This window comes from Cylas formicarius, unplaced genomic scaffold (assembly GCF_029955315.1).
Source record: "Cylas formicarius isolate icCylForm1 unplaced genomic scaffold, icCylForm1.1 PGA_scaffold_5__7_contigs__length_24384050, whole genome shotgun sequence".
In the NCBI taxonomy this organism is placed as follows: Eukaryota; Metazoa; Arthropoda; class Insecta; order Coleoptera; family Brentidae; genus Cylas; species Cylas formicarius.
Genome location: NW_026844341.1, coordinates 20,598,656 through 20,614,154, shown reverse-complemented (window position 1 = coordinate 20,614,154; position 15,499 = coordinate 20,598,656). Strand labels below are relative to the sequence as shown.

The 15,499-nt window shown below is 35.8% G+C and overlaps 1 protein-coding gene across 1 annotated transcript in view; it reads right to left on the bottom strand.

Moving 5' to 3' along the window:
* LOC132702381 (uncharacterized) overlaps nucleotides 1-15,499 on the bottom strand; it is a 58,872-nt gene that overhangs the window by 36,811 nt on the left and 6,562 nt on the right. The window contains exon 2 of the mRNA XM_060670967.1: nucleotides 10,257-10,340. Within this exon, the coding sequence (XP_060526950.1) occupies nucleotides 10,257-10,328 (72 nt within the window). The 5' untranslated portion in view covers nucleotides 10,329-10,340. The remainder of the gene's footprint in view (nucleotides 1-10,256; nucleotides 10,341-15,499) is intronic.

The window sequence follows — 15,499 nt, the reverse complement described above, 5'->3', positions numbered from 1 at the left end:
TCGCATATACCGAACCTCATTAATTTTTTTTCTGTATCTGCGAGAGGCGTTGGGAATTCCTCCGCATAAAGCATTGACCCATTTGAAGAGCATCGAGATTAAAAAAAAAAATTATTTCGATTTTTTTTTAATTTGTCATATTTTTTCATATTTTTATTGCCCCATATAAAATTGTGTTGTATTGCAACGAAAATTTGCAAATAAAATTTAAATAAGGTTTAATTTATCTCATATTTAAATTTAACTTACTTTTTGAGATATTCGAGGTTTAAGATAACAGCCGTATAAATTTCTGTTGAATTTAAATCTTTGGTCACTTGTTGGAAATATTAAGTATTTTTTAAATATGAAAACAGAATTTAAATGGTTATACGCTGTAAAATCTCTGTAATTGAACTGAGGTGGCTTTTACTTGATGAAAATCCATTTATCGAAATAAATAAGAACTAAAAGTTCAGATTTTCACGAAATTATATATTATGACATGACAATTGTTTCGACAACACTGTGTCTTTATCAATTGTCATGTCATAATATATAATTTCGTGAAAATCTGCTTTTAGTTCTTATTTATTTTGAAAATCTCTGTATCAACTGACTGACTGACAACTCTGTACCTACTGACACTCGCGTCAGAACTGACACAGCGGTCTAGGCCTACGATGGTACGTCCAGGTGGACCTACTATGCGTGTTCGTTACACAAAGACATGATACTACTTCTTTTAAAGATATAATAATCCAGATATACGAATAAAGCCTATTGCTAACAATACAGGGTGTCCTTTAATACGCGGAAATTTGGAAAAAAATCTACTCTATGCTACTTTGACAGATACACCTAAACAGATTTAATAAAACTTCGGAATTCATATTTAAAGAAATATTTAATAGTTAATTATCTAGTTTGATTGAAAATAAAAATAATAAAAAATAAAAATTATAGACTAACAAAAGAAGGTAACAAATTGTAATAAATAAATATATAAAACAAAAAAAAACAGAAACAAATAATTAAAAAAAAAAACTTAGATCTGGTGATACTTAATATATTTTCAATATTGGCTTTAAAAGAAGTAGTACCATGTCTTTGCTATTTAAAAACTACCTAATATGGCCAACAAGCAACCTAATGCGGGCAGATTTAAATTCAACAAGAATTTATACGGGTGTTATTTTAAACCTCGAATATCTCAAACAGTAAGTAAAATTTAAATATAAGATAAATTACAAACTTACCTTATTTTTTATTCTCGAATTGATATCTATATTGAGATTTTGTTATCTAAATTCACCAGAACGGCACCCGCGTCTGTGAAAATGATTGAATAGTGCCGTCATCTCCTTAGTCTGTGATTAAATTTTCGTTTCAATACGTGAATCAGTAACGTCACAACACAATTTTATATGGGGCAATCAAAATATGATGGAGACACTTTTGGGACACCCCGTATCAACAAAATTATAATATTTTCAATCTTTCAAATTTTGAATAAAAACAAACTTATTTAGGCATTTACTATATAGTATGTTTAGGGTCATAGCATTTCTATTCGTACTACTAAATAAACATAATATAATATTTAATCGTTATATTTTTTAAAAACTTTAAAAGTCCGTTCCTGATAATCTGTCCTTAATAGATTATTTTGATAATTGCCGTCAAAAGCTAAGACGATATACTTTGAAACAAAGTATAATGCGGTGGAACAGCAATCAGTCAAGACTATGACCCTGAGCTTCCTAGAAAGAAATCATTATTTCCCTTTCCTGCAGCCCGTAAAACCTCTTTATAATTCGCTTATTAGAAAGCATCTCGAATGTACGCTTTCTGTCTGGAGTTCGCGCCCTTATCTCGACCTAAAGTCAAAAGTTTTTCCATATTTTTATTATTTATCTAATTCAAAATGTGAATGAGCCGTAGATACCAAAGTTTCGTCTTCGTTGGAAAGTATTGATAATTATAATTAGATAGGACGAGAGAAGTCTTTTAAAAATACTCGGGACCGATAGAGTAACAAATGAAGAAGTAAAAAAGGAAAACCTACTGCAGCTCATACTCGAAGGAGAGATAGAAGGCAGGAGGGGAATGGGCAGAAAGCAGCCGTCATGGGCGAGAAACATCAGACATTGGACGGAGGGCTCATAAACACCACATCAGACAAAGACAGATTCCAACATGTGGTCGCTAACATCCAGTAAATGGATTGGTTTCTAAAGAAGAAGAAGACAAGATTAAATTGTCACTATATCAAACTCAAAACAATCAAACTTCAAACGGGACGATCGATAACCGACTAACATCTGAAAGGTGAATCTCATAATTAATAAAATTAACGAACAAGCACCAACTCTTTGGCAGTGCGAAGTTTTTGTTTTCACTGTGAGGGTATTCATACCACAGAGTTTTAGAAAATAATTTTAACATACGTGAAGTGTATATTTACAAAATGCTTACTGAATATATTTTTTACGTTACGTCAGTTCAAGTAAATAATAAATAAATTGAATGTTACTTTGTTAAAATACAAATACAATACAATGTTACTAATCACCATTAGGTAATCAAAACTACAGCTCAATTCATAAACAGTCAGCTTGCTATATCGTTTTGGTGTTTTAAATTGAGAACGCTATAGAACTATTTATAAATGACATAATGTTGCCGTTGTGTTTTTTTTAGGCACGGGAAACCGCGATAGTCAATATTAAATGCGAAATTTGTATTGTTACAAAACATGCTTAACAAAAAAGACAAAGTAGAACTCAAAGGGTATTCAAAGTCTACTTCTGATATTAAAGTACTCCTACGCTCGTATAAAAATTTTATATCTCGGTATCGGTAGGACCTACGGGATCCCCATTGGTACAGAAATGATAAGCGTCGAAAAAAATTTTTTTTTGTCTGTCCGTTCTCCGTTCTCCTCTTTTGGTTTTTCCTGAATAACTTTCGAACCGTTAGAGCTACAAAATTGAAATTTTCCTCCTTTTTAACCCTCCCTGTAAGAAATGGCCTCCATCCGACGCCGGCATCCATCTTTTTTTCGCGATTTTCGACTGTTTTTTGAACATTGCTATGAAACACGACAAGTGGCCGAAATTTGAAGCAATCGACTTCATATTTGGCATGTGTATGCAGTTTTGCCGTGTGGCGGAATCTATTGAAAATGGGAATGCTGGGGGGTCGGGAAGTATTTTAAAAAAATTAAAAATCGCTTGCGGAAAGATCTACAAAAAGGACCATTTTTCAAAAACCATTTGCAAGACCGAAAAAATTCTTGAACCAAAAGATGCAGGCCCCATAAACTATTATTCTTAAGAATTTTTTAAAAATATACAGAGCGCGCTGCAAATTAAAAAAAAAACTGAAAAATGGGTCCTTCCATTATTGAAAATTGGCAATAATTTAAAATCTGTGTTTTAGATATCAGTTTCTGTTACATGACGATTAGCCCATACAGACAGCAGACTTTTGTATTTAAGGATTTTAAGTATTGTACAGGGTGGTCGCGGTATTCCGTGCAATATTAAAAAACATAATAAGTGCCCCAAATTTGCAGCGACCGACTTCAGACTTGGGAGAGAAGTAGAAGTCTGGACCCGCACTTAATTTTTAAATTTAATTTTTGAATTTTTTTTTTTTTTTGGTTATTTTTTCATCCAGAAAAACATCTGAAAATTGTTAATCGTAAATCAAAATTCGTACAAAAAATTGCTAATCCGTTCAAACAGTGTTATAGGCCGCATCAAGGGCTACAATTTTTGTATTTACGGTTTTCGTCTATCACATACGCTGTTCGTGAAATTTGAAAAATTCCAAATGAAAATCACCATTTCTCGCCCTCAATCTAGATGCGATGACGTCATTTACTATTACCAAGTACTGCATGGTTTCAGAAAACAAGTATTTTCTTGAAAATCATTGACTCTATTAGAAAAAATCTTATACCAGGAAACGTGCGAGATCCACGGCTATAGCCTCTATTTCGAACATTGTTTGATTTATATACACGGTGCGTCGTTTGTGCGCAAGAAATTCTAATAAATAGAAAAGAAATTTCCGCTTTTGTGGGTGAATTGTTGGCGATAAATTAAAAAACTTTTGAAGATGTGATAATTTGATATGAACAGTATCGTAAACTGTGTCGAGAGAGAGTTTAAGGTTTCGTCTATAATACAGGGGGCGCGAGATATTTGAAAAAATATAATTTTAAATTGCAATTACCAGTTCAAATTTTAATATTTACCGAAGTTTGCCGTAAATTCGAAGTTCGACGAGATGTGAAGGACACTTTATACAGGGTGTATTTTGCACGACAGAAGAACATTGCGTCCCTCTAGAACAAGAATAAGCGAAGCGCCTTCTTTTTAAAATAAAAAACTGATTTGCGCTACTTCCGACGAACATCATGCCCCGCCCAGCGACGATTTTTTGAAAGCAATCTTGTTAAAAATGCATACGGAGCTGGTGTAATTACATTATTGTGTTATAACATTATTATAATTATATTTTTAATGTAATCTTACACTCAGGTGGCCTGTTTTTTCATATTTCTTACTCTTGCTGGTCCTTTGCGCGCGATCCTGTAGAGGCGCCACAGGCGGCAACTTTTATGCCGTCTCCTTCGTCCGTGCATATACGAATTTGAATTTGTTTCCGCGCCGCTTGAACCGTTAGAATTGTTTGCGTCTTTTTGACCGTTGACCCGGCGACCGGGATCGGTCAGCCGACGTCATCGTTCGCAATTATCCCTCGCGCGTTGACGTTTCGTTCCCACGAGTAAAGGTCGCCGCCGGAATCCTCCGGGTGAACGCGATACGAAACGGTAGCCGGTGCGCGCATACCGGATTCGGTGTCTATCGATTTGCGCTCGTTCGCGGAAAACGCGTCCGTGGACTGCGAATTGACATGGCGGCAAAACTTTGCAGGAATTAAATGATATTCATTGGGACCTTTTAAAGCCATCGATCATTAAAGAAACGTATATTGTTATTATTTATGTAGTCTGAAGTTAAATTTACGTTATATAAAATCTAAAATCGGCAGGCGAGGTCGTCAAATAACTGCACAAAATTGGTGACGTAATATAAATATGCAGCCAAACGTTTTTGCCGCCCTGCATATTATTGACATAAACATGAGGGGAGCGTATATACTTTGACCAAAAACATAGTGCTTTTACCACCGACCCCGTGATTAACTTTGCCTACTATTTGTTAGTCCAAAACCGCAGCCCCTTATAGAACACCCTTACCACTAGGAATTTATCTACCTACACTAACAAGCGGCATATAAGTCTGTTTTCAATCTTTCTCGCCGAGCAATTATTGAAACATGTAATTCAGGAAGTTGTTTTTTCGTGTAGCTCCCTTCAAAATATAAATCATTTTCGTACAGAAATTCTTTAATTTCTTCTTTATTTGAAGAAGTATTTGGAATTTTTCGGATTTGGGTTGAATGATACTAGGCATTATCTACACTTGAATCTTTGACATAAAAGGATGTCGAACTTTCATTGTCTTTATTTTTAACTTACAGAACGTTTCGGACAATTTTTCAATTGCAATTTTTTTTTAATTGCTGAAGTAGTTCGTTTTCTAAATCGGCATTTGAAAGGGTTAAAAAATATGAACCTTCAAAAAATGTTAAGTCCTAAAAATGACCGTTGTCGTTTACAAATCGAAGAACTATGTAGAAGACACAAAAATACAAGAAGAATGTTGTTAATCGACAGGCACACAAGACAAAAACTTACCTGGAAGATAAATAGAATGCAGATACGTACTTTGAACTATCCAGTGAAAACAGGGTCAAAGCTCGAAAGTCAGGTATATAAACACGTACCTAGCGGACGGATCACATTCAAATACCTCCGTAATATATACGAATACATTGCAATTTAGATTAAACTCTTAAAAACGATACATATCACCGTATGCTAAAGCAAACGCTTCCACTTTTTCGAAAACAGCCCGCAACACTCTTCAAATCAAAATTTCAAGTATCTATAAATATTCGTTACGGCCGTTCTTAGACAAAACCTACTTAATGCAGAATAAACATGAATAAATGCACTATATGTTTGGCCGTACTATATAACCTTCCTCACAAAAGCACACAGTGTCTGCTGTGTTAGATATTGCGCATCAACTGAAGCAAGAATTTTTGCAAATCGTAGACTTTTAAGGGAGAGATGTAACATAAGTATGTAACCAAACGTGCACCTAACATGGAGTTTGGCAGCCCTGCAGATTAGCGACGGCGCACGAAGAAATAAAAATTAATTAATTTTTGCCATACAAAAATCCGTTAGCTAACCAGTGAAACCATTTTGCGGTAGCGCTCAAATCATTTCAGCAGCATTATCCGTTCGCTGGGACCTTAGCATCGATAAAATGGCACGTTAGCGACTAAAACGGCATCGTTTTTATGCAATTACGAAATAAAAGCGTGGCACTGTCGACGTTCAAGTGACGGTTGTTTATTTGGCCAACGGTATAATCAATTGGTCGAAAAGTTGGCAATAAAGTGGCATGAATCCGCGACTCCACCGAGCCGGGCAATTATCGCGAGACAAAGTGCCCATAGGACGTCAAAGGCCGGGTATTAGCAGTTCATCTAAATAAATCCAACGGAACCGTATCGCGTCGGCCTAGCCGACACAGTTGGGCAAGTACCGCCATATGGACGTATTTATTCTTCTGGACAACGCCGGCAGATGGTTGTAAATTACGCTAATAAAGTAAATAATAACGCTTGTTATAGGTACGTTTACTTACACTTAAGTATAAAGCTGAGTTTATCACGATCGCTTTTAAATAACTCTGGATGTGATAAATTCGTTCGTTGTGTGCGTGGCGAGCGGCCATGGGCGTCGCCGACGGGTCAAATTAATAAACATTAGTGAAACGTAACTGCGTCACTGGCTAAATATTCTGATGACAGGGTTGAAAGATTTAAAAGCATATAATCCGACCGTGATGCCATCAAAGGGTTTGTTTACACATACGTGGGCGATTACGTACCATACCATTGTCTGTATTAGGGTTTTTCCGAATAAAGAAGAGTTTCAACGAGACGTCGCCTATTTAAGAGAGACTGAATTATATGACTAGTTAACTCGTTAAGTGATAAAAAGGATAAAAATAAAACTCACGACAGTTGGCAGTTTTAAGTTAAGTTAGTTTTGATGGGAAAAGACCACCATAATAATGATAATAATAAAAATAATAATAATAACAAATTGTTGTATATTGTCATATACAAATATACAGTAGAGAAGAGGCGAAATCTAGCAAAAGCTTAACCTCTTAAATGTTTAAACTAAAAACTAAATAGGAAGTTATAAATACATTGATAAATTAAATATAGTATAATAGATAAATGTAATAGAAATATGGAATAATAGAAAAGAAAAGAATAACATTGAAAATTCAATTATTTGAGAAGTTATCAGTTTCGTCCTGAATTATTTTTTAAAGAATTTAATTGAATGCGATTTTACTGAATCGGGTATACTATTAAAAATTACAACAGCGTTGTAAGAAAATGATCTGCGGAAGAAAGATAAACGATATCGTGGCAGTTTGCGGGGGTGCCTTAAAGTCACTGATTTGGCTCGTAACTAGGACGGATTGGATGTGCTAATAAGTTGGACAACCATAGGCGCCAATAATACTTGAAAGTACTGTCAATTTTTATCCAGTTAAGTTCCTGAATTTTGTGGGCCGAAAATAAATCTGCAACAGCTGTTTTGAATTTTTCGTAATAATAATAGCTATAGAAGAAGTAGTATCATCTTAGCACATCGTATCATGGAACTCGAAAATCTATCCAGAATTCCCTCTTCCTAATGGTGCGGATATAATGCTTCTTTATCTGTGGACGAATCATATGTCTCATCTGTGCATGCAGTAGAATTCACTTTGAAACCCAATAAGTTGAACGGCTTCAAATATACGTCAAAACCAACACGAGAATCGTTTCCTGAAAGTGGCCTATAATTAATAATAATAATAAATTGCCTTTATTGTTGTATATTGTTATATACAAATATACTATCAAGGCATAGGTAATGGGCAATATCAAATAATTTAGGATCGAAGGAGTAAAATAGCTGAGTGTCACCAGCAAACGAATGCAAATTCAAATATTCGATGGATGTATAAATATCACAAATATAAATTAAGAATAACATAGGTCCAAGGACACAACCTTGCGGTACACCTGATCAAACAGGGACAAATTCGGGACTTGCGTTGTCAAGGGTAACTCTCTGATATCTGTTAGCTAAGTAGTTTTCAAAAAATCGACGCACTAGCATTGCAGTTTCAGAATAGTCGGAATATGAAAAATGGCGACACAAATGTTAATCGGTATAATAGTCACGGTAACACGCCCCCTCTACAAAATTTATCTGCTGTTGAACAGGCTAAAAATGTAGACGTTACAAGAAATAGTAGTTCTTCAGATCGAGAAAGGATTGCAATTGCTGAATTCAAATTAAACGTATGTTGCACGACATTCAGTGAAGACAAACTGTAATGATAGAGGACATCTCCAAAATGATCGCCCCAAATCAATGCTTTTTTGTAGTCAATTTAGTGCCTTCCCTTAGTATATAGGAGAAACCAATCTATTTCAACGAGGAAAAATTGGTTGTTTCTAACGTACGGACAAACGAGAACTCTCGGATAATAGTATCTACCAACCATAGAAAAAGTTAAAGAAGAAGGTGCTAAGGTAAAACTTTTTTGATCATTTTCAAAGCAAAAGTTCCTATGGCTTCGGAGTGTAAGAGAAAGTCCCTATGTATTTTTTTTAGGAAAAGTTTTGGTTTTGAAAACGTTGCTACGATTATTATTGTATTTTAATGTTTTATTTTTTGTAGTTTTGCAAACCGTAGATGGGTTAAGCTCGACGTCACCGTTTGGAGTTTAAAAGATACGGAAGGATCATAATGTTCGTTGAAAGGGCAACGGGCAGATTGAAAGCTATAACCGTACAATCTTGACATCTCTGTCAGCAACCAGATGCATTACGTTTTGGAATGAATTATACAGTGCAGGGCGTTACGGTGAAGCCCTCACATGTGAAGTAAGATTCGAAAAGAAGCTGGACAGGAGTAACGTTGCGCAAGCGAAACAGAAAACAGTGCTAAAAAAACTGTGTCGGGAAATAAAAAAATTATCCTCGGAAGAAGCGACGAACGTCCCTGGCCGAGCGGGCCCGTAAAAATTGGACAGGTCTGCCAAGTGACCGCGGAAACAAAGCTTGTTACGGCCGGGGAGCAGGCAATTAAATTTAAGTGCAATTGTTTCCTTAATGGCAAAAGTTTCCGACTTTTTTGTCGCTCCGTATAGATGCCCGTGTATTATTACCCATAGACGGCTTGGCGGCCGCTGGGTGTTCCGCTACGACGATTATTAACAATAAATCTACCTATCCATAGTCCGCATTTAAATGTACCCACCGAAGTTTATCTACACATGTATTCGACCGTATAGGGGTGATCCACTATAAATGCCACCCTTCTTTAACCTTTCACTGAACATTAAAAAAAAAAGTTTTTTTAAATACTTATTTATATGCGAGGCGTGTCATAAGAGTATATCGAAGCTATATTTTTGAAGCCCCGTATAATTATGTTTAATAAAATAGTCATTTTCCGCTAATTTCGGAAATATGTAACATGTTATTGTTTTTTCTTTCATTCGGCCCAGAAATAGCCAAAAATAAAATTTCCACCTAGTTGGCCATGCATCATCACGACATCGCGCCAACGCCGCGTCTTTTATTTCAATCATATGATACTATTATAATAATAAAATAATAATATAATAACAATAATAATAAAATAAAATAAAATAAATATTAATTTTCTGTCCATTTTTAAACAATAATAATATTCAAGATAAGCCACAAATAAATAATAAAATAAAAAATGCATGGCCAACTCGGTGGCGATTTTATTTTTTGCTAATTCTGGCATTAATTCAACAAATAACTAAAATGTAACTTATATTTTATGATTTTTTGGTACATCTTGAATATTAATAAGTATACCTACAACTTTAGTTTTTTTTTCTAAAATGTAACATATAAAAGTTAGTACATACCGAATCGTTAATTGCAGTGCACGGCGTATATATCAAGTGTAAAACCGTATACTTAAGTCAATCAATGCCCGTGAACTTGTTCGAAAGCTCATTATACGGTCCTTCGAGCCGGATTTAGGGTGCGGTCCCGAAACTTACCAACAAAATTGTTCCGGATAACAGTGTGGACGCGAGGAACGGCCTACTAAGTCGGCAGATTGGACTCCACATCTTCCCTGGGCCCTGAAACAACGGAAACGTGTTCGTAATTCGCCGTTTTGTAATTATTGTAGTTTCGGCGGCAGATGCTAGGCGATGAACGTGAAGAGAGATTGAGAGGGGGTATATTTCACCGGTTTTTACGCTAATGACTTGTTGTTTAATATGAAAAAGTTTGCTAAAAGGCGGTCACCAGAAAATAAGAGAAATCTAATCCTACGTTAACAGGAAAGTGGAAGCGTCGAAAGAAGGAAAGAGAGCATGGTTCATTAGCGGTGAGCGAGCGTGTACCAATGGCTTACTAGAAGCATATGGAGGACTGATTATGTTGCGACCCTAGGTTGCTAAGATTTCTATTTTGAAAATATTTGGGAACCAACCACCAACTTCATTATTACATTTTTAGATTCTAATAAAAATTTCTATATTATAGCTTTCTCGAGTTATTTTATATTCTAGAAAGTTTGAGGGAAGACATATTTTGACTTTTACTTGATGAAAATCCTATTTACACGTTAATATAAATAACCATTTAATCTGCTACTATATAACATAATAACTTTGTCCATCAATCCTTAATGACCTTTTCTGCTATTCCAGGTATTTAAGTTGAATAAATGAGATGTATTTAAATCTACTTGGTCATTATGCAATACATTTCAATATCTCATTTTGTTAATCTTCATTGTTCAATTTTCTACTTTTTAATGCCGTATGTAATATCAAAATGGTCCCGATTTTTGAGTTTGCCAATATTGTAATTATTTTTTTCTACTCCCGCATGTAAAATACCTAATTACACAACGATGTAGCGTGCGGGAAGCGTCACTTTACCACGTCAGTTTCGTTTCCCACGGATTCGAGCCACTTCGGACATTTCCGGGATTTTACCGCACCGGTTTGGGAGCAATCGGATGTTTTCGGAGATATTTCGGTTGGAATTTTGACGTTTGTCATTTCTGATGATCATGTCAATGAATGTATGCGTTTATTAAACAGTCGCTCCGCTGCGCTCCGCTCGTGTCAAATAAACTCGTGAGTCAAATGCCGTTTACCGCACTTGTTGCATAATATACTATAAATGGCTTACATTACATAGTATCTCATCTAATCTTTTTTTATTTTATTTGTCATGTTGAAGAGTCTGGGAGTAAAATAATGAAAAGTAGCTATTTTTTTGAGTAAGGGTGATTTGAACTATTATCTATGACTGAGAGGATTTATGGTATTTGTATTGTAAGATGTATAATGTTTTCTATTTTATTAAACACTCGCTCCGCTCGTGCCAACTGACATAACCGTCAGAATTGGCAAACGTCAAAGTTCTCCGAAAACCCGTGCGTTAATATGCCGGAAATGTCCGAACGGTCGTAGAAAAAGTATAGTATGCAACAGGTTTGGTAAAGTTTTTAAGTCACCCGTAACGGGTGACTTAAATGCCGTTTACCACACCTGTTGCATAATATACTATTGCGGCATCAATATGCCTTTATAATGCGCAGCTGCTCTCTTTTGTTGTCGCCATTGCTTACTACTAAACATTTGATTAAATTGTATTTATTCTGGTTTTTAACTTTTAAGTTTGAAAAGGTTCAAAATAGATATGGTACCTTATAATGCTTTTAGACCAAGAATAAGTCGTTCTTTTTATGGTATAGTAAAGTATTGAAGTTGTTCTTGAAAATCATTCACTCCAGAATATACATAAAATACGAAGAAAATACTGGTAAGTCTCAATGTGAACTTTGATGTATTTGCCAGCTTCGTCGATTACAAAAAGGCATTTGACACTGTTCACTGTTATACTGAACAATAAACAACTTATACTGGAACCAGGCAGCTGACATAAAAGTTAACAGAAATGCTGAGAGGACTTCGACAAGGATCTGTGCTCTCCCCCTTTTGTTTAATTTATATGCAGAAAAAATATTCAGGGAAGGAATGGTCATCAGTAATTTAAGATACACAGACGACACGGTCTTACTAGCAACAGATGAGGATGATTTACAGCTACTTTTATAGCCAATAAATGGGTCTACGCTTAAACATAAAGAAAACCAAACGGATAGGCATCAGCAAAAACAAAAACACAACTAATAACTTACCAGATATCAGCGTAGATGGAGAAACAGTGGAGAGAGTACTTGGGGTGCTGGATGAATTAAAACTGGGACTCAACTCAAGAAATCGAAGACGGAATAGAGCAAGCGAGAACATGCAAAATGTGTTAACCAACAGAGCCGTAAGAAGCATAGACTCTCACTGGGCTTTCGAAATGTGAGCTTAGCGGAGAATGTAAAAGATGTTGTGGGTGGATAGAGTGACGAATCAAGCATTTCCGCAACATATGAACATTAAAAGAAGCAAGCTGGAATATTTGATCATGCAAAAAAAAATAGAGGGACGACAAATAGGTTCCTGGTCGCCGAAGAACGTCTAGGCTCAAAAATTTTCGTCAGTGGTATGGAGTAAGCACCACCACATTGTTTAGATCTGCTGCTGACAAAGTGAAGATCATGCGACTGATCGCCAATGTTCTGGGAGGACACGGCACTTGAAGAAAAAGAAGAAGATGCCACTTATGTTTTCATGTGGTAAATCTCCCTGTTTTCTCTTTTTAGTGAGGACACGGCACTTGAAGAAGTTCTATTTAAAATTCACATTCACCGCCTTTATGCTTTAACGTCATAATATGAGGCAGAGCCCATTGGCGAAGCTGTAAACAAAAGTTCAGATTTTTATCCTAAATAGTTGGAAGATCATAAATGGCTTTCGCGATAGATGGATAGATTTAAAAAATAGAGATCATAGGCAACAACCCAATCAATTTTCTTTAATATACGTTTTTACAATTTGGTGGTCGATGGGCGCCGTCCCCTCCGTTCTAGTTCTAGTTAGTCGAGAGAAATCGTCCTCTCGTGACGCGATCTATTGGCATAGATGATCGGCGATTAGTAACCAAAAGAATGTTTTATTAAAACTGTCGGAGACGGTAGGGGGGAGCCGCGCCTTGCACAAGCGGAGACAAAACCAGCTGTCCCATCGGATTTATTTATCTATGGAGTTCGATTTTTAACGAGCCTCGCGACTGTGGGAATGCCCCACAGGTGGGTAAACGCGGCTCGCTTTCAGCGCGTTTTTTTACCACTATTATTATTGTTGTTATTATTATTTTCTCGTTCCCCGATTCTTTATTTGCGTCGCAGTTTATTTATTTTCCCTGCGTCGGTCGCCCGGTCGCTTACCAATTAATTTTACAACTAATTAAATACCCGGTTAATTAATGAAGTCGTATTTGCTCGCTGCGGCGGCCATTGTAGGGGGGTAATTTATGCGTATACGAACGGCTACCCGCGGCTGTGACCGGCGCGGGTGTGACGTCATTTAATATTACCGGCGCGGACCATAGATAAGGTCCGTTATACTTCGACCATAAATATAGTGCTTTTACAACCGACCGCGTGACTAACTTATCCTACTTACCTGTAGGATAAATAGAGGACAGCTTTTACCATTACCCTTTTTGAATTATCCAGTGAAGACGGCCCCGCAGGGTCAAAGCTCGAAGATCAGGTACGAATGTCTGCGGTTAAGGTTAAGGTTAAGGTGGTTGATACACTAGTTTCGGCGAAATACATCTATTAAATCCGTTTATTTTGCTTGTCTCTGTCTTATTTACCCTAAAAAACGCCGCTGATTATCTGATTTAAGTTCAATTTTTTTAATTGCCGAATGTTCGAAAATGAATGCGATTTGGCATAAGTTGACGACCTAGTGCGGCTGCGTGAGGGTTTTTTTGTAAATCCCAATACGTGGCATGTAATTCACAAAACTTTTACAACAGGATACTTCAGGCCGCATTTAAACCATGGCTTAATGGAAATGAAGACTTAACGAGTTTGTTGTTTTCTAAATTGAGACTTATGTGTGATTGTGATTCATGGCACGTGCCCATTTATGTATTAAAACCGTATCAATAACATTTTTTTTTAATAAATATAACCCTTTAATGTAAGAAGTTTAAATTTCAATAGAGGAGTAAAAAGTCCCTGTTAAATATTTAAAGAAATGAATGAAATGAAAATGAAAATGGAAGGAAAATAAAAAGAATATCATAATACAGGTAATCAATGTCAAATGTGTCAATGTAAAATATTTCCCTTCTCGTGCATAGCTTGCAAAAATGGAGTTATAGAATTCTGCGAGAGCAATTTCATTTCTAATTTATTTTTTTTATTTTTTGATTCATTAATTTATTGGTTTCCTAACAATTTACAGCTACAAAAGACACAAAAAATGGTTCTGGAAATCGGTAAAGCAATAAAGTAAAAACATTCTTCTATAATTAGTTCTGGCAGCAGATTTGTGAATACAACAGAAGTTTACTTTTTTTTTGTGAGACACAAGCGTTAGTGCGCGCGGTGAATTTTTGCATTTTTACATAAATTTTTTTGTAAAAAATGGAATGCAGTACGTCTATTGCCTCGTGCCATGCGATGTTTTCCAAAGTTTTGGGCATTAAACCTGTAGCAGCAAAGTTTGTTCCGAAAGTGCTTAATTTTGAACAAAAGGATCGTCGAAAGAGCATCGCTCAAGAGCTGTTAAATGACGTCAATGATGTTCCCGATATGCTACTGGTATATGGTTATGACGTTGAAACCCCCAATGGAAGAACCCAGAATCGCCAAGATCAAATGTCATGGTTTTGCTAACTGTTTTCTTTGATTGTCGCGGCGTAGTACATCAAAAGTTCTTACCACAAGGTCGTACGGTCAATAAAGAGTATTACCTTGAAGTTATTCACCGTTTGCGAGAAGCAATACGAAGAAAACGTCCGCAATTGTTGATTTTGCATCAAGATAATGCACCTGCTCACTCATCGTTGCTTGTGTCTAACTTTTTGGCCGAAAACAAAACCACAATCATGCCTTAGCCACCGAATGCCCATACGAGAAAAATCCTATATTGTATAGATTATTTAAAATAAAAAATACAAAGAAATAAAAACTACTAGAACATACGGCAGGAAGTATCACCACTCAACATATAAAATAATAATAATATTAAAAATAAATAATAATAAAAAAAATATAAAATCGCTGCCTGATAAAATAACTTACACCGGTGCTACAGCAAATGATTCTCAAAAAATATGTCTCAACTTTTTTGTGACTATTTTAGTA